The sequence below is a fragment of the Pseudopipra pipra genome, chromosome 25, assembly GCF_036250125.1.
Source record: "Pseudopipra pipra isolate bDixPip1 chromosome 25, bDixPip1.hap1, whole genome shotgun sequence".
Taxonomy (NCBI): Eukaryota; Metazoa; Chordata; class Aves; order Passeriformes; family Pipridae; genus Pseudopipra; species Pseudopipra pipra.
The window spans coordinates 6,232,003-6,255,475 of NC_087573.1; the positions used below are offsets into that span (position 1 = coordinate 6,232,003).

Genomic DNA, 23,473 nt, shown 5'->3' on the forward strand with positions numbered 1-23,473 from the left:
TCTTTGGGTCTTTCCAGAGACCAAAACAGCAAATCCTACCCAGGAGAGGGTCCAGCTACTCTCAGCTTCCCTCAGCAGATGCTCCATTAAAGGGGAAAACACCCAGCGGGATCAGCATGGAAACAGGAATAGCCTGGTTTGGAAAAGTGGGAATCCATCCTGCTCCTGCCCCAATCCCCAAAGGCCCCTCACAGTGGTGTTTCCACCAGAACTGCCCATTCCTCCTTATCAACACACTGTTTTCAGCCCTGGAAATGACTTGGATTTTGATGCATCTGGTTGGAGGCAAAGCAGGAGAAACCTCAGGCTGTTCCCTCCTCAGGAGTGCGAGGAATCACCACCAGGATGGACAAACATCACCCTCCTGGACCTGGGAGCAAAGCCAACCCCTTCCTGCAGACAGGGCTGGTTCCATGGAGCCCCTTCCTTTGAAATGAGGCAAGAGGGACACAGAATTCTCTCCCTGGGGATGGTGAGCTCGGAGAACACTTGGAGAAGGGGCTGGTTAATGCAGCAGGAGCTGTGCTGCCTGTCAGAGCTGATGGATCCAAGGTCAACAAGGAGCAGCCAGATGTTCCCGCTCCAAAACATGCCCAGGTTGGATGCAAAACTCTCCCCACAGAGCAGGAATGTGTGAAATCCAGGACTCCCTGCTGGGAGGGGAAAGGAGGAGGGACAGAAAACAGCAGACACAGGTTGAACCTCAGCCCGGGCCAGCTGGAAGGAGGAAACCAAAACATGAATTTCGGGAAGGCAGAGCCCCAGGACCCTCCTTTTCCAGGCTGGGAGGAGCCATTCCCTCCACCCATACCTTGGAGATAAACCAGGCTCCCAGAGCCCCCACCCAAATGCCAGTTCCCAAATCCAGGCTCCCAGAGCCCCCACCCAAACGCCAGCCCCTGAATCCAGGCAGGAATGGGTGCTTCCAGCCAGCCCTGGGGTGTGGGGGCAGCCAAGGGGAAGCTGCTCCCACCTCCAAGGGCTCCCCCCGGGACAATGGAGGCTGCTGGAGGAGCTGGAACATCATGTCCTCGGCCACCTCCGTGCCTTGGCTGTCACCAACCTGGAGCAAACAGATTCTGCAGCAGCAATGAGCTCGTTACCAAGGCCACCGTATTGATCCCGGAGTGACAGGAACAGTCACAGCCCAGGCAGCCCAACTCCACAGGGGCAGCTTCCCAAAGCAGGAACAGCCTCCTCAGCCTGCTTTCCCAGGGGCACAGAGCCAAAAAAACACCCCAACTTCTGCCTTGGGAGGGTGGGGAGGCCCTGGCACAGGTTGCCCAGAGAAGCTGTGGCTGCCCCATCCCTGGAAGTGTCCAAGGCCAGGTTGGATGGGGCTTGGAGCAACCTGGGATAGTGGGAGGTGTCCCTGCCCATGGCAGGGGGTGGGATTGGATGAGCTTTCAGGTCCCTTCAACCCAAAGCACTCCCAAACCATGGCAGCTTTCTCCTTGGAAGCTCCAGAGCACCCATTCCCAAGGTCTGCCATGCCAGGGAAGCCTATGGAGATGATGTGGGCAGAGGGGGACAGTGCAGAGCAGATGGCAGCACTGCCAAGGGGGACCAAGCCCTGGAACTGTCAGGTGCCCTGAGAAGAGGCTCCACAGACCCTGCTGAGATGTCACCATGATGCTCCTCCTTGGTGGCACTCCCTGACCCTCCTCCCAGCCCCTCCTCGATCCACCCCATGGCTCCACTGAGGGAGAAGTTTTGGCACAGGTTCCTCCACAGGCAGGTCCCTGAGGCCACCAGCAGGGGATGGAATGTCCCAGCAGGTCGTGGGACATTCACCTGGGATGTCACCACCACGTGCTGGGTGAAGGTGAGCCAGAGGCTCCAGATAAGCAGCTCTGATCAAAGGGCTCAGCAGGAAACACAAGGAGCCCTTTGCAAAGGCGACCAAACCACGGCGAATCCCTGTGTGTGAGTGCTGAAATCCCAGCCCTTCCCTGCTCCAGCAGCTGGGATGAGGCACCCACCGACCCCTCAGAGGAGCAACGTGGACACAATCCTCACCTGCAAAGGAGCAACTCCAAACTGACCTTGAGAACCTTTTTTCCAGAGCAAAAAACCCAGTTTCAACCTCTAAAACGGAGCACAGCAACTCACTCCAAAATTTGCACGGGCTGGAAACTCTTCAGGTCCCAAAGAAATTGCTGTGGAGGGCTGGTCCCCAGCACAGACAGACCTTTCCCAAAATGCCAGGGTAAGGAAAACACCAGGCTCCTGCCAGCAGTGTGATTCCCATGCTCCAGACCTCACTGTTCCCGTGGGAAGGGGCCTCCCAGGATGGGTGGTCTCCACACCCACACCATCCAAAGGTGACAAGGCTGGGGAGGACAAATATCCAGCTGCTGTCCCTTCTCCAAAGGGCAGACATGGAGTGGGAACCCAGCCTCCCTCAGGGATTCAGGAAGCTACAGGCCCTGGAACATTTTGAAGATGGTTTGTGCCCATCAGACCCCCAAAGTCTCCTTGTGTCCTGCTCTCAACAGCTCAGTGAAGCACCTTCTGGCCTTGCAGCAGTGCTGGTCACTGGGACAAGCCTCCCCTCTGGACAGCCAGGAGACCCCCAAAACACCAAAGCCATAGGAAGGACCCAAGAACAACTTGGAGGAGAAAAACAGAGTGTTCTGCCATGTCCCACAGCCCTGGGGGGAACTGGCTGCTCCCAGCCCCAGGAAATCCCCTCCACTCCAAACCCCCCCGTGCTCTGCTCTGGGTCAGGGTACAACCCTGGCACCTTCTAACACAGCAACAGGTTCATTCTTTAGGGTTTTCCTGCACCCTAGGGAAGGCCAGACCCATCCCAGGTTATCCAGACAAAGGAGGATGAGCTGTCCAACTCATCCCAACCCCAGCACCTCATCCTGAGAAGGAAAAACTGCAGTGACGGAGCAAAAGAGCCATAGAAGTGAGGATTTAGGCAGGGATCAAGGAGAGCTGGGTGTGTGGAGCCTGTGGAGCAGCCAGGACAGGAGGTGGTGGCCACAACCCCAGCCAGGCTCACAAAGGCACAAAGGATTTATGGACACCCGGACTAAGGAATGGAATTAAAGGGAGTGGAAAAACGAGTGGCTCTGGGAGCCCTGTCAGGACAAACAAGGACAGTCCCATCCCCTGACAGGCCTGGGGGAAGGTGGTTTATTATCCCCCAGCCTGGCAGAGCTGCAGGACCTGAGACGAGTTGGGACGGAGCAAAATGGGGCAGAAAGGGGTCTCTGGAAGGGGCTGGGGCGCAGTGAGGTCAGCGGCTCTGGGAAGGAGGCTCCAGAGAGGACACCCAGCCCTGCCCAGGGGCTCCATCTCCTCTGCCCAGCCTTTCCCTGCTCCATCCCAGCCACCCCCACGCAGGCAGTGCCCGGCTGGCACCGCAGAGCTGCAGCGCCGAGCATTAGCATTCCCTGCCACAGCTCCGGGGGGGATCCCTCTGGAGCTGGAGCAGCGCCGGCATCCGCAGGGACAGCGCACCCCCAAATCCCCCGGGCACAGAGACCACCCCCCTCACCTGCCCAGAGCCACACCAGAGCCTGTTCCACAGCCAAGGAATGCTGCAGGATTCCCCAGGGTGGGGGAGCCCGGGGGTGATCCCACCGGGAAGAGGACACAGCAGGGGGAGGTGACAGGGACAGCACCAAGTGCCCCCTGCCCTGCCACAACCACGTCCTTCCCACCCCAGGGCACCCACAGCTCACCTTGGCCAGGCATTTAAGGCTCCACTGGCACGGATTGGGAAAGCAAGTGCTGCCAAGGGCACCTGCAGTCCCCAGGGAGGCAGAGGAGCAGATGCCCAGCCGCAGCAGGGATGGCACAGGGGGATGGGGAGGAGCAGGGCCTGCCCTTGAGCTCCCCGAGCCCCAGCCAGCCCCCAGCCTCAGCATTTCCAGCCTTCCCCAGCAACACCAAGGCTGGACAAGGTGGGAAGCTCAGCATCGCTCCCCTCTGCCTGCAGACCACCAAAGAACCACCTCACTCACAGCAAACTGTGACAGCCCAATTCCCAGGAACTGCAGGGGAAAGGGAGCTCTGGCAGAGCCAGGCAATCCCAGCTTTTGGGGGAAATCCACCCCATCCCTCCCTTCCCCTGCACTGCGCTGGCTCCTGCTTCAACCTGGAGACGATCACGTTTGATCTCTTACCTCCTGTCGTTTCACTTTTTCACCTCAAACAAGTCCCTGACAAGGGGAAATGTCAGCGGTCCCTGGGGCTGGATCCCAGCTCCGGGTGCCCCAACAAGGAGACACTGACTTCTCCACAGCACCCACTGCTTCCAGCTGCATCCAAGATGCCTCCCCAGCTCTCAGTGCCCAAACTGGCACTTCCCCTGAGCTCCAGCACAAGTTAAAGCTCCTCTGAAAAGCTATTCACAGGCAGAGAGGGAGCCTGCCCCAAGCTTGGCCACATTCCCACCCTCCCCGTGTCCAAACCCCTCCCGCAGAGCACACTGGCAAAGCTCAGGGAGCCCAAACACCCGGGGGGAGCTGCTCCAGCAGCACAGAGTGATCCCCGTGCTGGGAAACGTCTCTCCCCACCATCTCCACCAGCCTCTGACCAGCTCCAGGGCAGCACAAAAGTCACTTTTGGTGGAATCAGAAAGGAGCTTTAATGGTTTAATTGCGCTGCTGTTCCAGGAGCAGAGCTGGGGGCACTCAGCTTATCTCAGGAGGGCAATTCTCCTGCCCCGGCCTTTCATCCTCCTGCCAACGCCTCTGCTGTTCCCCAGCTCTGCTCTTTGCAGGAATTAGCCAGGCAAGGAAAACAGTGGCCCCGAGCGATTTGTGGCCAAGCTCAGCCCTCTCTGCCTGCTGATGTTATCAGCTCAAATGTCGGGTGTCGCTCTGGGCACCTCCAACATCCTCACCCGGCCAGGAAAAGCTCCTCACCCTGAACAACCAGCTGCCAGTCTGGGGGGATACAACACCTCCCACCCCTGAGACACCCCTGAGACACACAGACTTTGCCTCTGAGGATGCTGGATCGATTCCTTTTCACCTCTTTTGGCCCCGTGGATACTCTGGGATGAGCAGTTTGCTGTCCCCTCACTCTGACAAAGATGATGGTTATGAAAAGGTAAAAACAATCTCTGAGCTGGAAGAGACAGATCCCAGCTCCACATTCCTCTGCTCCTTCCTCCAGGCTATGTCCACAGCCCAGATAAACAGGAGTCTCCAACTCCCTGGGTGAGGAGGTGCCTCCAACCCAGTTGACCTTCCCCAAGGGTCAGAGCTCCCTGATCCCACCTGGAGCAGGCAGGAGAGACTCCCCCAGAGAACGAGGATGTTCCCATTCCCTGCCACTGCCCTGCCTTCCCTTCCACCACTGGCAGGCTGTTGCAGCCCCGAGGGGAACAGGATGTTCAGCACGGCGGGGACCTGCGGCTGCGCGGATCCCAACGTGGATCCCAACGTGGATCCCAACGCGGATCCCAACGCGGATCCCAGCGTGGATCCCAGCGTGGATCCCAGCACGGATCCCAGCACGGATCCCAGCACGGATCCCAGCGTGGATCCCAGCGTGGATCCCAGCGTGGATCCCAGCACGGATCCCAGCACGGATCCCAGCGTGGATCCCAGCGTGGATCCCAACGTGGATCCCAGCGTGGATCCCAACACGGATCCCAACACGGATCCCAACACGGATCCCAACACGGATCCCAACACGGATCCCAACACGGAGCTGCCCCCCAGAACACCGGGAATTCAGCACTGAGCCCAGAGCACAGGGCTGGGAGTGCTCACCCTCCTAAGAGGGAGTTACCCGGGTTAGTGGGCGTCCTGCCCACCCTCAGTGCCCCCCATGCATGCCATAGGAGCAGCACCGGGACTGGGGAGGTTTGGGGAGGAATGGGCTGAAGATCCCAGAGCTCCTGCGAGGCCTTCAAGGATGGAAGGGTTCAGAGGTGACTCAGGAGAGCTCAGCACCAGCAGCCTCTTCCCAAGCCCAAACGTGCTCCCACCTACACCCCCAACACACCTCCTGTCCCAAAATAAGTCCAAGCCCCCGAATTCCCCGGGCTGCCCTTCCCAGTGACCCACAGCCAGATCCCAGGGCGCTGCTGGCTCGTCCCATTTAATGGCTCTCCTGCTCTGTCCCTGTCACCCCACAGGGACCCTCGACTCTTCCCGTGGTCACCCTGTCCCCACACACCCCCGTGGCACAGCCGAGCCTCCCCTGTGCCCCCCAGAGCCGGACCCAGTCCGCCTGCAGCCCCCACAAACCATCCCTCCCCTCACCCCCAGCACAGACCCCTCTCTCCCCAGTACCCAACCCCTCCCCTCCCACCCCAAGCCGGGCCAGCAGCCCTGCTGGGCACCTCTGCCCCCTGCCCCAGCTCATTCCTGCTGCCCCCAGACCGGGCCAGCCCCCCCTCACTGGTACCAATTCCCCCCTCACCGTTATCAGTGCCCCCCTTACTGGTACCAATTCCCCCCTCACCGGTACCAATTCCCCCCTCACTGGTACCAGTGCCCCCCTCACCGGTACCAGTCCCCATCCTCTCCACTCAATGGGCACGGCCTGCCCTTCCCAGTTATCCCCAGACTGGACCATTTCTGGCTCTCCCGGCACAACCCCCCACCCAGGGCTGCTCCACCAGAGCCGGGTCAGGACCCCCCGCGCCAAGCAGGGCCTGCTCCCCCCTCCCCTCCCTTCCCACCACCGGGGGCTGCTCCCCCCGAGCCAAGGGCTTCTCCCCGATCACCGGGGGTCTGCTCTCCCCAGAACGGGGCCTGTTCCCACCCCATAACCGGGGGCTGCTCCCCCCCACCCGGGGTCTCCCCCCTTCCCCTGTCCGTCCCCCCCGCCCCCGCTACCTTCTTGGGCGCCTTGGTGACGGTGGCCATGAAGGAATACTTCTCGGCGTCCTCCACCTCCTTGGCCTGCTTCTCCTCGCCGCCGGCGGGCTCCGGCACCGACATGGTGCTGCGGCGGGGCCGTGGGAGCGCGGGGGCGGGCTGCGGGCGGTGTGTGCCGGCGAGTCCCTCGGGTCCCTCGCGGTTCCTCAGGTCCCCTCAGGTCCCTCGGGTCCCCTCAGGCCTCTCACGGTCCCTCGGGTCCTCTCAGGCCCCTCACGTCCCCTCCCGGCCCCTCGGGTCCCGCCAGGCTCCTCACGGCCCCTCCGGTCCCTCACGGTCCCTCCGCTCCGGGGGCTGCGGCGGGACTGCGGCCGCCGCGCCGGGGGCGGAGCCGCCTGACGTCACCGCGCGCTGACGTCACCGCGCACCCGCCGGGCAGGTGAGGCCGCGCGACGCCAGAGGGAGGAGCGGGCGGGGGGCGTGGCGCCCCCTGGCGGAGCGGGGACGAGAGGGCGCGGAGGGGACGGGGTTGAGGTCGGGGGTGGGGGCGTGGCCAGAGGTGGGGGCGTGGTCAGAGCTGGGGGCGTGGTCAGAGATCGGAGCATGGTCAGAAGTGGAGCGTGGTCAGAGCTGAGGGCGTGGTCAAGTGATGGGCGTGGTCAGGAAAACAATCGCGGGCCGAATCCCAATTAAATAAACTCTTATATGAATTAAATTTATATATATTATACAATTAAACTTTATATATACATTTATATATGTAACATATATTTATAAAATCTATATTATATTATTGTATTTTTATATATTTGTTATATATAATATAATTAATATATTATATACTATATTATACATTATATGCTATATTATACATTATATACTATATTATACATTATATAATACATATATTATATATGCAATACAAAATATATATTATATATAAAATCATATATATATTAGATATAATAATATATAATATATATTACATATTCGTATATATATGCTGAATAGAGTATATAATAGAAGTAATGTAATTATGTGCTATATATAATGTATAATATAGTTATGTATAATACAATTATATGCATAACGTACATGTAGTTATTAAATTATATAAATTAAATAAAATGATAATATAAATTTAAAAGAAATTACATATTAAGTATCATTTATTAATATATAATTATTCATATATGAATTAAATGACACTTTAAATAAATTATTACATGAATTAAATTAAATATAAATATATAAATTAAATATGTAGGTGTATGTGGATTCATAAAATAAATAAATTTTATTAATTAAAGATTAATTGCATATAATTGAGTAAATTATATAATAATTATATATATAATAATATATAGTAATTGTGTAAATTAAAATAAATAGTTACACATGTTTATAAGTTGTATATCAAATATAAAAATTATATAAATTAATTATATAATTTTATACAAATTAGATCTAAATATATATGCTAGTAATGTTAATTAATTTTATTATTTAATTTTATTGCATAATATTTATTAAATAATATTTCGTTTAAATAATATTTTATTAAATAATATTATTTAATTGTATTAATTTAATAGATTAATTACATAAACGTTATGTCATTACACGTACATTGCGCACACCTTATATATGTTTAGATGCAAATATTTTAATTAAATAAATCAGATTAATTGCTTCAATTGGATTATCAGTTAAATCCCGGGCCGGGGGTGCTGAGCCCCCTCTGCAGGTGCTTGGCCCGGGCAGGGCCACCTTCCTCCCTCCTCCTCCTCCTCCTCCCCGGGGTCTCCCTGGGGGGGTCTCCTCTGGCCCCTTTATTCCAGGGGAAGGGACGCCCTCGGCCCGTCCCCGGGGGCACCGAGGGGCCCATCCTGCCCCGCGGGCAGTGCTGCCCAGCTCTGGGTCCCCAAAGGGGCTCCGGGGACCGGCCCCTGTCCCAGGACAGGCCCCCCCTGCCCCCGGGGCACCCTGACCCCGACCCCACACACAACAGGGGGGGTCCGAGCCCTGCTTTCCCGAGGGCATTCCCTGAGAGTACAGCCTGGGCAAACATCAGCACTCGGGTTAAAACCCCAGGGGGAAGTACAGATAAGGGCTTTTAACCAAAATCGCTCTGTCTGCCCACAAAACGGCCTCTGGCCACCAAAATCCTGCAGCAGCTCCCGGGCCAAACCCCTGTCCCGGCCCCGCCGTGCCCCCGGAGCCGCGGCCTCGGGGCCTTTCCGGCCCTTCTGCCCCGTCAGCAGCTCTGCGGTGCCCGTGGCCACGCCGGGGAGGGTTCCCAGGGCGGGCAGAGCCAGCTCCGGGCATTTGGGGGGGTCTCGAGGCCCTTGGGGGGCTCTTGGGGTGGTCTCAGGGTGCCTGGGGGGTTGGGGGCAGCGGATGAGCTGGGAGGTCCCAGCCCTGCCAATGCCACAAGCACCAGGGATGTTGGGGACCCCCAGGACCCCCGGGGTGGGGGGTGGGGTGGGGTGACCCCAATCTGTCCTGCCCTGTCCCATCCTGTGCCAGCCCTTGCTCCAGGTCCCAGGAGCCACTTGCTGACGCCTTTCCCTCCCAACATCCACCTTTGCCCCCAAATCCTGTTTTCTCACCCCATCAAAGCAGCTTTTTAAGGCACAAACACCCATTTGGGATCCCCGGGGTGCCACCACCCCCTGTGTCATTCAACACTGGGGAGGGGGGTTCTTTTCCCCCCTCCCCTACAAGCGTGGAGGGACAGGGATACAACTCCATGTCCCCCCCAGCTGTGGGATCCCCAGCGTGGGGGGTTAGAGAAGGTTTTGCCCTCCCAAATTGCAGGGGCCCGGGGTTGGGGAGCTGCTCAGGGCACAGAATCTCCTCTCTGCTCCCACTGGGGTCGGGGGTAGGGTGGGGGAAAGGCCACCAGCTGGGGACATGAGAAGCAGAAGGGCCCTCCCGGCCTGAACCTCGGGATGAGGAGAAAGGCTTTCACTTTTTCCCTGTATTTTCCACGTGCTTCTACAGGTTTGGGCTGCTCGGAGCAGCCAGAAAGAGCTGGGGCTGAGGGATTTTGGGGTGTAAATCCTGAGCTCTCCCAAAGCTTTAAGCTGCCATCATTCAGCTCCGGAGTGAACACCCTCTCCTGGGCAGCCAGCATCCACCTGGAGCTGCCTGGAGCACCCAGGAGCAGGGAAGGGGCTCTTTGCCCCCAGCACCCCCAAATCTGGGCACTCTGCCCATCCCTAAGAGCAGCCTCTGACCTCAAATACCCCCCAAATCCGACCATAAGGATTGTGGCCCGGATCCAGCGGGATATTTATAGGATATTTATAGGTCCCACTTCCCTGGGAAGGGGATGTGGACCTGGGAAACCCCCGGCTGCTGCTGAGGAGAGGAAGAGCTGGGCTGACTCAGCTCCTCTCGAGGAATCCTGTTTGTCAGCAAACGACAGCCACAAACGCTCCTGGATCCCATCCTGCCCTTCCCAGCCGCCGGGATGAGCAGTGGGAGGGTCACCCTGCACCCCCAGCAGCTGGGAGGGCTCAGGATGGTGTGGAAGCCCCCCAGTATCCCCCCAGAAATGCTGGATCCCTGCAGGGGGAGTGGGACATGGGGCTCCCCCGCTCCTGGAAAGAGGGAAATGGAGCCAAGGGGGCTGAGGGAGAGGAAGGAAATGCCTCTTCCAGCGCTGTCTCTCCAAGCAAAGTGGCTCCAGGAAGCTCTGCCTCAAGTGTGTTTGCTTTAAGCAGCTGCTTCACACAGATTTTGGGGGGGCCTCAGCGGCGGATCCGGCGCCTGGAGCTCCCAGTGCCGGGGGCAGGAAGGATGGATCCATCCCATCCCTCTGCTCTCATTCCAGTGGCCATGAACTCCCACGTGCATCCACAGGGAATCGGGGCAGGGTGACACAAGCCAGGACTTTGCCCCTCAGGGACCCCAGGGCTGGCACGGGGGGGCCACAGGCTCCAGCCCCCCCTCACTTACACCAAGCTACACCTCTCTGTTTATTAATAATATTAAATATACAAGTTGTTTTCCATTATTTTCTTTAAATAGATTTTTAAATGCCTTTGTATAAAATATTTCAACATTTCATTGTATAAAAAAAAAAAAACAAACAACAAAAAAAACCACAAACCAACAAAAAACCCAAACAAACAAAAAAAAGGCAAATTCAATCCAACAGGGGTAAAGGCAAGTTTTTCCCCCCAGGATCAGCTCCTCCATGGTGTAAATTACACCACAGCAGGAGTTTGGCCCCAGCCTTCCTGCTGCATTAGGGCTTTCCTCCTGCTTTACACCAGTCCCTCACACAGGAACCCCCTCTCTCTGACAGTCATAAATACACATATATATATAAAAACCCCAAATTAATAGCGATGCTTTCCTTAAAAGCAGTTTGGTTTGTCCATATTTTCATCCTTCCTAGAAAAATAACACTTCAAACCCCCAGAGCAGCATAGGCCATGCTTCACCCAGGGCCGGACAGAGCCGCTGGATTTTAGGGGGTCTCCAGAGCTGGTGCATCTTCCCAAATCCAGCTGAGCCTAAAAGCCCCCAGAGGTGTGACTGGGGCTGCTCCATCTCTCAGGTCCACGTGGATCCCGTCCTTCCCGGCCTCATTCCCTTCTCCAAAGCGCAGGAATGGGATCCCAGCGAGTCCAGCTCGTGGCAAGGACCCCGCGAGGGGCAAAGGGGCCCCTCCAAAATACTTGTGCAGGATAAAGACTCTCGTCAGCTCTATTAAAAACAGCCCCTAAGGAGGGCGAGGCCGAGGCCAGCTCGGACACAGAGTGGCAGGAGGATGGGAATGGGGACGGTGTCAAGGGTCACCCCCAAACCCGGCCCCACACGGGCACGGGGGGGCTTTAAATATTCACAGTGTGAGGGTTTGAGTTGCAAATCAGGGCTGGGGGGGCCCCCCACAGCATCCAGGATGCTCCAGCTGAAGCCTCGGGAAAGGCAGGGTGGAGGGAGGCAATGGGTGCTGCTCCAAACCAGAAGAGCCAGAGGATTCAGGAGCTGGACCTCTCCATCTTCAGCCACGTCCAAGCAGGATCCACCATTCCAAACCCAGCACCTCCAGCTCAGCACCACGGCGTCACCTCAGCCACTGCCACCCTCCCGTGACAGTCCAACGCCTTCCAGCCCGTCGCTTCCCGGTGCTGGGGGTCCCACTGGGGGCACCCCCCCATCCCTTTGTCCCTGCCAGGGAGGGGTTGCAGTCTCTGGCCGAGGGAAGGGGGAGCGTCGGGATCCTTCCACCCGGATCCGTCCCCCACCAGCTTCACATCCCGCCTGGGGCCCTGGGAAAAGCAGGAGAAACGTGATGGGGAGCTGAGGATCTGCCAGGGAGGGGGAGAAACGCATGGAAACCACAGGAAAAAATACTCGGAGCATTAAGAAAGCGCCGGTAATGGATTAACGAGCTGAGAAACCGCACGCTGGCAGCGCTGGGGCCCAGACCTGCTCCTCTCCAGCACCTTCCCACCCAGAATTTCCCTGCCTGTGGTCCAAGGGGACAGTCCAGGGAGTCAACATTGGCTTGGACAGGAGCCCTGTGAGGTCCCATCCAACCCCTGCTCACCTCAGAGGTCCTGAGTCTCCAGCTCTGGACATTCCCTCACTCCCTGCAGTGCCCTGGGAGGGAAAGGTGGGGGGTTTAGGGCAGGGTCGCCGGGATGGGGGTTCCCAAAGCCCCCCCAGGCAGGATGATATCACACCCACCTCCTCTCTGGCTCCTCAGGGTCGCAGTCTCCGTCTTCCAGTGGCTGCTCCAGGACCTGTGTGGAGAGAGGGAAACAGGGAATGAGCCCTGGGGAAGGGGAAGGGGCAGATCTCCCCAGTAACACCCTCCCACCCCACTCAGCTCCTCCACTTGTCCCTCCACCTCAAAATGATTGGGAAAACGAGGCTCAACCCACACTGGCCACGCGGGGAAACTGAGGCGGGAGAGGCTGTCGCTGCGGGGAGGGGGGTCTTACCCTGCACTTATACTTGTAGAAGAGCAGCCCCCCCACTGCCAGCAGCACGGCCACCACGCCGGGCACCACGACGAACACCAGGGGCTCCTGGAGGCCCTCCCGGCCGGGCGGCTCCTTCCTGCGCTGCTCTGTGCCCGGAACAAACCCCGAGTCAAAGCTGGGCCCGGCTCCCGCGCCGTCCTCGGGGCCCCTCATCCTGCCGAGCCCCCAGCCCCGCGCCCTCGGCCCGCTCCCGGGGCCCCCCCGCAGCTCCGGGGCCATCCTGGAGAAGCGGAGCTGCGTGACGGGCTCGGCCGGCGGGGCCGGGCGGATCCGGGCTCTGCCCGCGGGGCCGGGCTGCGCTGCCGGGGTGGTCCTGAGCCCGCCGGGGCGGTCCGGGGGCGCGGGGGCCCCCCGCGGCTGGGCCGGCTCCGGCGGGGGGACAGTGCCCGGCTGCCCCAGCTCTCCGTCCCCGGGGCTCTCGTCCTCCTCCGCCGCCAGGCTCAGTATCCCGGCTGTGTCCGGCGGGGCTTCGGCGCTGTCGGCGGGATCCTGCGGGATCTGCGGCATCCCGGGGGGTGGCACCGACGCCGTGTCACCTATGCCGGCACCCGGGAGCTCCTCGGTGCCCGAGCCCCCGTCCATGACATTGGGGGCCTGGGATGGGGCCTCTAAGTCAGCGAGGGTGGCACGGAGGGGGCTGGGGGGGAGCTGGCTGCTAACGGGGGTCCCGTCCCTGCCCGAACGGGTGGCAGCAGAGAGGGAGGGCTGGGTGGCAGGAGGGAGGGCAGGGGACAGGCAATTGCAGTCAGGATCTGTCCCCACACCTGAAAGAAGCAGAGAGAAGAAACGGCCGTGGGGTCACCAGCCTCCAAGAGGGGGGCACAGCCAGCAGATCCGAGGGCGGGGGGAGCACCCCCCGGCCCTTCCCCAGGGCAAGTGGGTCAAACAGCCCCCAAAAAACGGGAGAGGCAGGGGACAGGCAGGAGCAGGCAGGAGCAGGCAGGGCAGGGAGGTGACAAGCAGCAGGTGGGAGGAAGCAAACCCGTGTCACCGGGTCCCCTGAGCCGATGGCAGTGGGTTATCCAGGACTTGCAGGAGCCAGACAGCCACGTTTAACATCCCCCAGGGCACAGGGACACGGCACAGCTCCCACAGGGTGACAGGAGACAGCTCATCCAGGGCCATGCAAACACAGCACGGGGGGCAACATCACTCTCCCTGATGGCTTGGCCAGGGCACACTGAGGCAGCTGGAGTGACACAGCCCAGGTCATGCAGCACGTTGGTGGCACAGCAGTCCCAGCACCTCCATTTCTCCTCTGGGGCTTTGAGTCGGAGCCGAGCCTGATGCCTCCAGCCAGCCCTTGGAGATGCCTCCCTGGCCCCCCTCAGCACCCCTCCCTGGCCTTGCTTCCAGCACATCCCACCTCCAAAGGGCAGCCAGCCCCTTTTCCCCCTGACACTGATGCAGAGCTCGCTGACACAGCACCACAACCACCCCACGTGACAAGGACCGAGGTGCCCACGTGTGCCCACAGACAGGGACACGTGGCTCTCAAGCTGCTCCATGCAGGTCAGCCCAAGCCCCCCCAGCCTGGCACGGGTTTAACTGGGCAGAGCAAAGCCTTGGTATCTCACCTGGTGGGGATTCAGCCCCCCTGGGCCCCGGGCAGGCCCTGTGGTAGACATGGCTGCAATCCTTCTCGAAGGTCTCCTGGTTCTGCAGTAGCTGGTTGATGTCCTGGAAGAAATCCTTCACCAGCACCAGCATCTCATAGGGGGAGGTGGTGAACTCCTTGAAGCACATCTGGGACAGCTGGAGGAAGTGCCAGGCTCAGCGTCAGCCCCGTGACACACCCAGGGTCCCCATCACGGTGCTCCCAGGGCAAGGTTTGCTGGCTCCTCGTGTCCATGGACACCCCAACTCTGCTCCACATCGTGGTTCTGCCCGTGCACCCACCCCAGGATGGTCTGGACACCCCGTTTCACCCCAGGATGAGGACCCAGAGCCAAGGACACTGTACCATCCTCTCCTCATCATCCTCCTCCCTGATGCAGGGGTCGACGTTCTCGTCGATGCTGTGGTACATCCTGCGCACCGTCTGCATCTTCCTGGCGTTGGAAGAGTTCTCCTTGAACTCTGTTCGCTCCAAAATCTTGCCCAGCAGAGGAAAGGCGGCTTTCACATAGCAGATGGAGTCGTTCTGAGGACACGGATACCCCCAAAAAAGGGAGAGCGAGTGGTTACTGGGTGGGCACTTGCCTGGGGGAAACCCTTCTACGATCCCACAGGATGCCCAAACTGGGACCTGGAAGCCACCTGGCCGAGCAGGATTGGTCCTTCCTGGGCTGCCTCCCACAAAGGGAGACACGAGAAGGGAGATCTGGGATCTGGGAACCCCCCACCATGCACCAGTCCTGGAGATTTGGGATCTGGGAACCCCCCACCATGCACCAGTCCCGGTGCATGTCCTTGTCCTCTTCTGTCCCCAGCAAGGAGCCACTCACCAACTGCATCTTGTCGATGAACTTGAAGGAGACCCTGCCCGGGTGCTGCATCTGGGTGTCAGCCTGGAAGGACAGAGCAGGGCAGGGGTCACCCACATTCCCAGGGGACGGGGCAGGGGCTCTGAGGGGCTGGAGCTGAGCAGCCCCAGGAGTGCCATGCCCTGGGAACCAAGGGGCACCCAAGTCCCCTGAATCTCCCAGCCCTGCTTCATCCCACACCATCCTCCTCCTCCTCCCCCTCACACAGCCACATCCCCGAGGCCAATGCTCTGGCAGGGGTGAGCCCAGGATTCCTGCTCCCACCAGGATGTTGCGCTCCCCTGGCTGCCTCTCCCTGTCTGCTCCCACCCCACCTGCCTTCCTCCTCCTGCTCCTTTTCCTGCCGGCGCCACGGCAAAGCCCAGCCCCGCTGAGCTCTCCCTGCTCCCTCCGCCAAACCCAGGCTGCAAAGGAGCAGCCCGGCGAGCAGGAGGTGGCCGTGACACCGAGGTCACGCATCCCCCGGCATCACAAAGCGCCGGGGTCGCCCCCGCGGTGCCTCCGGCCCCCCGTGCCACGAGACCCTTTCCAATCGGAGTAAAAACCCACCCCGAGCAAACCCCCTCCCTCCGGGCCGGCATCCCAGGCTGGGGGAGCGAGGGCTGCCAGAATTGCCGGCCGGCGATTCTCCTCCCAGCCTGGGATGCCGGCCCGGAAACAATTGCTCCATTATCCTGCAGGCGCTGGAGCTCCTCCATCTGCGAGGACAGGGCTGCAATCCCCAGCAGGAAAAGCGCGGCTTCCATTCAAACCTGCTCCATCCCACGGCCACGCACCCGGCTGGAACCCCCGGGGGTGCAGAGCAAAGGCTCCAGGGATGGGGGATCCCCTTTTCCCCCACAACCAGCACCCAGTTTGAACCCCCGGGGGTGCAGAGCAAAGGCTCCAGGGCTGGGGGATCCCTTCTTCCCCCACAACCAGCACCCAGTTTTAAAGCCCAGGGGTGCAAAGCAAAGGTTCCAGGGCTGGGGGTGCAGAGGGGGCTCGGGCAGAGGAAGCTGAGCAGCTTCTGGTTAAAGTGGTGGTTGAAGAGGAAGAGGTGAAGGAGCCCGGACACAGCGGTTACACGGAGCTCGGAGCAAAAGCAGCCGCGGATCCGGAGGCGCCGCTCCCGCCTCTCTCCCGCACTCCCGGCGGAATTTAATCTGCGACAACCCTGCAAATCCCTGCGTGCCCCCGATTCCCGCTTCTGCCCTGAACATCCGCGTGATTCCCCGCTCGGAGGTGAGCCAAGGGCCACGGAGAGGGAGACACGGCCCCGGCAGCGGCTCCGGGGGTGCGGGGGGGTGCCAGCCCCCGGAGCTGCCCGCGGGACGCCGGCACCCACCGCCCCAGCCCTGCCGGCTCCATCGCCCACCCGGCCTGGCCAGCGGCCTCCCTCGCTGCCTGCCACCCACCCACAGCCCCACTGCCAGCCCAGCTTCCAGGCAAGCAGCTGGACTCAGGAATGCAGCCGGATTCCTCCGCTTAACCCCTGCGGAACCGCCCGGAAAACACCCCAGCCCGCAGCGCCGGCCTCTCCACCGCAACCTCAGCGCCCCTGCGCCCACCCGGCCCCGCGCCTGTCCCCTCCCCGGCCACACTCCTGCTTCTCCCTTCTCCCATCCCTCCTGCTGGCACTTTTCCACAGCCACCCTTAATAAAGGCACAACAACTGTCACCCCTCGGTGCCCACTTGTCTTCGGTGCCCACGGATGCTCAGCTACCGGGTACCATCCCTTCGCTGAGGGAGCTAAAAACCACCTGATTTCCTTATTTCGGTCCTAAATAACGGTTGATTCGTGCCCGCCCAGCCCCGAGCGATCCCCCATCCCCCGGCACAGCCCCGGGAGGGCACTCACCAGCTCCTGCAGCTCGGCCAGGTGCCTCTCGGTGATGATCTGCTGGCAGTAGCTGTTCTGCTCCGTCTCATGGATGCTGCAGACCAGGAGGAGGAGGAGAGACGACAGGAGGGTGCAGCGGAGCAGGGACACCTGAGCACGGCACAGGAGAAGCTTGGAGCAGGGATAACCCCACACCGAGCCCCCTGCCCTTCCCCACCACCCCCCACCTCTGTGGTGGACAAGGCTTGGCCACGGTCCAGCAAGATAATCCCACTGCGGTCCTCCAACCCCGCGCCCGTCCCCATCCTATTTTTAGGAGCACCAGGTCAGCAGGGAATTTCCCAGGGCCCGGTGACACAAGCCTGGATGTGGCTCTTGGTCACCTCCACGTTACCCATCCAGCCCCTCTCCCCTCTCCCACACCATTTCTCCGTCTCTCCTGCAAATCTCCTCCTCCGCCCCGGCTCTCCGGAGCCGTCTGACACACTGACCCACCCAGCCCCAAAAATCCTCTTCCCACCCTCCGGACCCCCCCAGCTGCACCCGCCGGGCTCTTTCCATGCAGCAGCGCTGGCCTCGTCCCAAATTCCCCTCCCAGTCCCCCTGCAAAGGAACGGGGAGGCCCCGGACCGTGGCGGGACCCCGGTGGGCAACGGGGGCTTGTCCCAGAGCCAAGACTCCCGGGATGGGGATGGAGGGGACCCCTGGGGTGGGGGGTGCACCCCTCTGCCGGGGGACCGGCAGGGACAGGGTGCCTGGGTGATGGGTGGGGGGGAATTTCCCTTGGAGGGTGTCCAGGAATCCTCCCCTCTTGTGAAACTCCAAGATGCCTCCCCGGCCACCGCCGAGATGCGGCCACGGCTGAACGGAGCCTCACCCCGCCAGGGACGGGTTGGAGCCGGGAACGGAGCCGGGAACGGGGCTGGAGCCGGGACCTCCCCCCGCCGGGAACGGGGACCGGGATGGGGCTGGAACCCGGAACCGGGGCGGGAACGGGGCTTCACCGCGCGAGTCCGGGGCTAGAACCGAGGACCGGGACGGGGCTGGAGCCTCATCCCGCGGGTCCGGGAATGGAGCCGGGGCTGAAGCATCACTCCGCCGGGGCCGGGGACCGGTCGGGACCGGAGCCGGGGCCTCCGTGCGCCGGGAATGGGAATCGGGACGGGGTTGGAGCCGGGAAATGGGGCTGGAGCCGGAGTTGCATCCCGCGGATCCGGGGCTGGAACCGCGAACCGAGCAGGGGCTGGAGCATCCCCCCACCGGCAGCCGGGACCCCCCGAGGAGGGGACCGGCCTGGGGGCACGGGGAGAACCGGGGACCCCGCACAGGTGGCAGCGGGCGCGGGGGCTCGGGGAGGGGCCGCCGTACCTTGGCTCCGAGGCGGGGCATGGGGGGGCTGCCGTGGGGCCGGGGCCGGGCGGAGCGGGCGAGGCGGCGGCGGCAGCGGCGGGGCCGAGCGGGGCCGGGCTGAGCCGCCGCCGCGGCCGCGCTCCCCTTTATAGCGCCGCGGCAGCATGTGGTTTATGAGAAAGGGGCTGGCGGGCGGCCAGGGCCCCGCGCCGGGACCGGACGGGCCGGGCCGGCACCGAGCGGCACCGGGCGGGCACGGCGCGGCCACCGCCGGGGCCGGGGGGGCCACCGCGGCCGCTCGGAACCGCTCGGGGCCCCTCGGAACCGCTCGGGGCCCCTCGGAACCGCTCGGCATTGCTCGGGCCGCTCGATACGTTCGGTTCGGCACCGCTCGGATCCGATCGGACAGGCTCGGGGCGGATCGGAACCGCTCGGGTCTGTTCGGGGCGGATCGGAACCGCTCGGCTCGGGGCACCCACCACGTGTGTGACCCCCCGGCCCATGCCATGAACACACGTGTGTGCTCGGCCCGGGCACACACACAGGTGTGCACACACGGACATCCCTCGTGTGCACGGACACCCCTTGGAACACGTCCGTGTGCACACACACGTGCCCAGCACCAGGCCCTGAACACACGTGTGTGTGCGTGGGCACAGGCACACATTTATGCACATACGTGCACACATTTATGCACATACATGCACACATGTGCACACACAGCAGGGACAGACCCCCCTCCCAAGGGCATGAACACCCCTGGGGAGGTTTCTATGTGCTCACACACACACACAGCCCTGGGCTTTTCACATGTGTGTATGTGCATGATCATCCCATAGCACACACATGCGCTCACATACGTGTGCACTCACGTGCACACACCAGGGACGGACGCTCCACATGTGCGCAGGCATCCCTCAGAACACGTACATGTGCGCACACACACACACACACACAGAGACACAGAGGGCCCTGGGCCTTGCACACACATGTGTGTCCGTGCTCACCCCTGGGCACACACACACATTGTGTCTGTGCTCACCCCTTGACACCACATCCACACACATGCCCAGACCCCACGCGTGATGCCCAGACACATGTGCAGACCCACATCTGTGCACACACCCACCCCCATGCATACACATGTACAAACTGCTACACCCACACGCTTGCACACACGTGTAACATGCAGCTGTGCACACACACACAGGGCCACATGTTCATATCTGTGCCCAAACCACACACCCCCCAACACATGTGTGCCCCAGACCCACACACAGACACACATGTGTGTGCCCCAGACCCATGCACAGACACACGTGTGTGCCCCAGACCCACACACAGACACACGTGTGTGCCCCAGACCCACACACAGGCACATGTGTGTGCCCCAGACCCACACACAGACACACATGTGTGTGCCCCAGACCCACACACAGACACACATGTGTGTGCCCCAGACCCACGCACAGACACACGTGTGTGCCCCAGACCCACACACAGACACACACACGTGTGTGCCCCAGACCCACACACAGACACACATGTGTGTGCCCCAGACCCATGCACAGACACATGTGTGTGCCCCAGACCCACACACAGACACACACATGTGTGTGCCCCAGACCCATGCACAGACACACGTGTGTGCCCCAGACCCACACACAGGCACACGTGTGCACAGCCAGCCATGCCCAGTGGGAGCGGCCCGGGAGAATCCGGGGGGTTGGGATGGAGCCGACAGGGACCAGGGAACAGCAAGAGGGCCCAGATGGTTCCTGCAGGGCTGATTCTCACCCCACCGGTGCTTTTCCTACAGGGATGTGTGTGAGCAGAGCTGGGGGGGAGTGCAGGAGCGGGTCACAGGGTGCAGGGATGGATCCATGGGCATGGGTGTGCACGGACAGAGCCGTGGGCACAGATGGATCCTCATGGGCACGGACAGATCTGTGTACGTGATGGATCCATACGTGCGTGGATAGATCCATGTGTATGGATGTATCCTCATGGGCATGGATGGATCCATGTACATGGATGGATCCATGTGCATGGATGGATCCACATGTGCACGAGCAGTACGTTTACATGGATGTGCATGGACAGACACGTGTGCACGGATGGATCCGTGTGCTTGGATGGATCCACATGTGCACGAGCAGCGCATTTGCATGGATGAGCATGGACACCTGTGTGCACACATGTGCATGGATGGATCCATTTGCATGGATGAGCATGGACACCTGTGTGCACACACGTGTATGGATAGATCCACACAGACAGGGACAGTTCCATGTGCGTGGATGGATCCACACGGGCCTGGACAGATCCGTGGGCATGGATGGATCCACATGTGCACAGATGGTCCATGTGTTTGTGCAGACTCATTTTCCCGGGTGTGTAGCAGGGATCCATGAGTGCATGGATGGATCCGTGTGCAGGGAAGCACAGACAGATCCCCGTGGGATGGATCCGTGTACAGGGAAGCACAGACAGATCCCTGTGGGATGGATCCATGTGCAGGGAAGCACACACAGATCCCTGTGGGATGGATCCATGTGCAGGGAAGCACACACAGATCCCTGTGGGATAGATCCATGTGCAGGGAAGCACAGACAGATCCCTGTGGGCTGGATCCATATGCAGGGAAGCACAGACAGATCCCTGTGGGATGGATCCATGTACAGGGAAGCACAGACATATCCCCTTGGGATGGATCCATGTGCAGGGAAGCACAGACAGATCCCTGTGGGCTGGATCCATATGCAGGGAAGCACAGACAGATCCCTGTGGGATGGATCCATGTACAGGGAAGCACAGACATATCCCCTTGGGATGGATCCATGTGCAGGGAAGCACACACAGATCCCCGTAGGACCAGATCCAGGGCGGTGCAGCAGCAGCCCCATTCCCAACTCTGGGATTTTCCCCTTGGCTTCCTGTTTGTTTTGCAGGCACTGGAAGCAATCAGTGAGCACGAGGTGATCCAGTGCCGTGCCAAGGGCTCCTCACCCGCCCAGCGAGACAGAAAGCCAAGCTCTCCACAAGCACAGCGGGGTCTGGCTGTGACAGGGGAGGTGACAGCGGGGCCACTTGTGGGTGACAGCCACCACATCCGAGCTCTGACCCAGCAGGATCTGCTCCCCGTGCCGGAAACGCTGCTGGGGCTGCAGGAGCTGCTGCTGAGGGGTTCCCTTGGAGCTCAGAGGATCCCAAGCAAGTGGAGCGCTGGGATCAGGGACCTGCAGAGGAGCAATGGGCAGCTGGGGAGGAGCTGGGACCTGTCTGGAGTTGAGGACAGCAGTGACAGCCCCGGGATGGCATCAGACCTGCATGGGCACGGGGGGGCCACATGTTGTGTCACACGTGTGTTATCACCCAGGTCTGATCAGCCACGGGTGTCCCTGAGCAACAGCCACAGATAAACATCTGGGGGGGGGGATGGGGGTTAGAAACCAGCCAACTTCACAAAATAACCCCTTTCTCCCCAAAACACCAAGAGGTTGGTCTTCGTTCTTCACCACGAGCTGCCCTGGGAGCCTCAGCAGCCCCGGGGTGGGAGGACACCGGGGTGGGCACCGGGGACAGGGGGGGTGACACAGCACCGGGGGTGACTCACGGGGACCCCGTGCCAGCACGTGGGGCCCTTTCACACCAGCTGAGGCCACTCTGCTGCTTCTCCCCAGCTCACTCACCCCCCCTCCCCCTCAAAGTGGCCGGAAAAGTGTCACATCCCAGTCATGGGACGAGCAGTGGGGCAGTGGGACGGAGGGACGCAGGACAGAGGGACGGGTTAATATTAATCCACCTCCTGCGTGACGAAGGGCGAGACCAGCAACCGCCTCTTTTTTTTTGGCAGGGAAGTGGTTTTTTGCCCCTCCTCCCCTCCCAAACCTGCTGAAATCCCTGAGTCATGGGGCAGAAATGGAGCCACTGGGAGGTGACAGCGGTGGCAGCAACACCCGTGCCCTCGACAAGGCTGGAAAAAACGGGGGAGGAAAAACTCGGGCTGGTTGTTCCCTCTCCCAGTTGCAAACTGGGACCAGTGTCAGTGTCACCACTCAGTGACACCGCACCGGTGTGGGGGCTGCTGTGCCCACCCAGAGGGGAAAAGTGGGGTGAGGCTCTGGGGGTCCTGGGCATCCTGAGGGGCCCCAAGTCTGCTGGCACCCGGCACAGGGGGATGCAGAGATGGAGGAGGGGGATGCAGGGATGCAGGAGGGGGGATACAGGGGTGCAGGAGCAGGGATATAGGATGTTCCTGGCTCCGAAGGACCTGGAGCAGACACCAGCACCACCCCCGTGTGGCCACATCTCCACCGTGTCTGAGTTTAGAGCATCCCTGCACCTCAGTCCTGCTGCTTCCATGATTCCATCTCTTCCCCCATGGGAGCAGGAGCACATCCCAGACCAGCATCTCATTTTGGGAGGCCTTTCACCCACCAGCGAGCCCCAAATCAGGGATAAAACCTGCAGCACATTCGATCCCCCCCGGCTGCGTCCAGAGCCGAGCCTGGATCTGGCACCGCGTCTGTGGAGAAAGTTATTTCCAGCAGGGAAGTGTTGCGAGATCCTAATCTGTTCCTTCCCGGCGGTGATTCACGGGGCTGGGATGCTGATGGACGAGTCTCCTGGGCACTCAGCGGAGCCAGGATCGCCCCCCCGACACGATCCGCGATGGAGTGGTGTGTGGCCAGGCTGGAAATCCCCACGGAAAGGTCCCCAGCCGGTTCCTTCGGGAGCGGAGGAATGCGGGTGGCAGGCGCTCTCATCCCGCTGCCAGCCGTGGGATCGGGATGTGTCCGTGTGGTTGGAGCCTTCGTCCCGCGGCAAACCCCCCAGTCCCTCCCTTCCATCCCTCCCGTGCTGCCTTCTCTGCACCGGGACCCCCTGGAATATCCCATCCACCCCGGACCAACCCCATCCTCGGGTTCCTTGGGCTGCAGCCCCCTCCCCACGGGCTCAGCCCCCTCCCCACGGGCTCAGCCCCCTCCCCACGGGCTCAGCCCCCA

General features: G+C 60.5%; 2 protein-coding genes across 6 annotated transcripts in view; both read right to left on the reverse strand.

Annotated features, from left to right (window-relative positions):
• Positions 1–7,197, reverse strand: part of AHCYL1 (adenosylhomocysteinase like 1) — a 28,047-nt gene extending 20,850 nt beyond the window's left edge. Inside the window, exon 1 of one of the 3 annotated variants that reach the window (XM_064635719.1) lies at positions 6,816–7,197. In XM_064635719.1, the coding sequence (XP_064491789.1) occupies positions 6,816–6,920 (105 nt within the window). In that variant the 5' untranslated portion in view covers positions 6,921–7,197. Of the gene's footprint in view, positions 1–4,142; positions 4,309–6,815 lie in introns of those variants that run through there. The other 2 variants (XM_064635722.1, XM_064635721.1) reach the window with 2 other exon arrangements.
• A 3,558-nt stretch (positions 7,198–10,755) lies between these two features.
• CSF1 (colony stimulating factor 1) lies at positions 10,756–18,743 on the reverse strand. Of its 3 annotated transcripts, none has more exons than XM_064636122.1 (9): positions 18,483–18,742; positions 17,133–17,264; positions 15,253–15,315; positions 14,769–14,948; positions 14,383–14,560; positions 12,764–12,891; positions 12,507–12,562; positions 12,367–12,419; positions 10,756–12,085 (listed from the first exon to the last, which is right to left on the reverse strand). In XM_064636122.1, exons 1-8 carry the CDS (start codon positions 18,501–18,503, stop codon positions 12,368–12,370), a joined length of 810 nt encoding a protein of 269 aa, XP_064492192.1. In that variant the 5' UTR covers positions 18,504–18,742; the 3' UTR covers positions 10,756–12,085; position 12,367. The 3 variants fall into 3 exon arrangements, with proteins under 3 accessions (XP_064492192.1, XP_064492189.1, XP_064492190.1); XM_064636119.1 differs by having other exon boundaries at positions 12,764–13,569; XM_064636120.1 differs by lacking the exon at positions 12,367–12,419 and having other exon boundaries at positions 12,764–13,569; positions 18,483–18,743.
• Positions 18,744–23,473: the final 4,730 nt, after the last annotated feature.

Bases quoted from the DNA above. Each gene is read 5' to 3' on its own strand.
- CSF1 (XM_064636119.1), bottom strand. From the start codon at position 18,503: ATGCCCCGCCTCGGAGCCAAG. The intron at 17,265-18,482 runs GTACGGCGGCCC...TGCCGTGCTCAG, and splicing joins TGCCCCGCCTCGGAGCCAAG to GTGTCCCTGCTCCGCTGCAC. The intron at 13,570-14,382 runs GTGAGATACCAA...TGCTTCTTTCAG, and splicing joins GGGGGCTGAATCCCCACCAG to GTGTGGGGACAGATCCTGAC.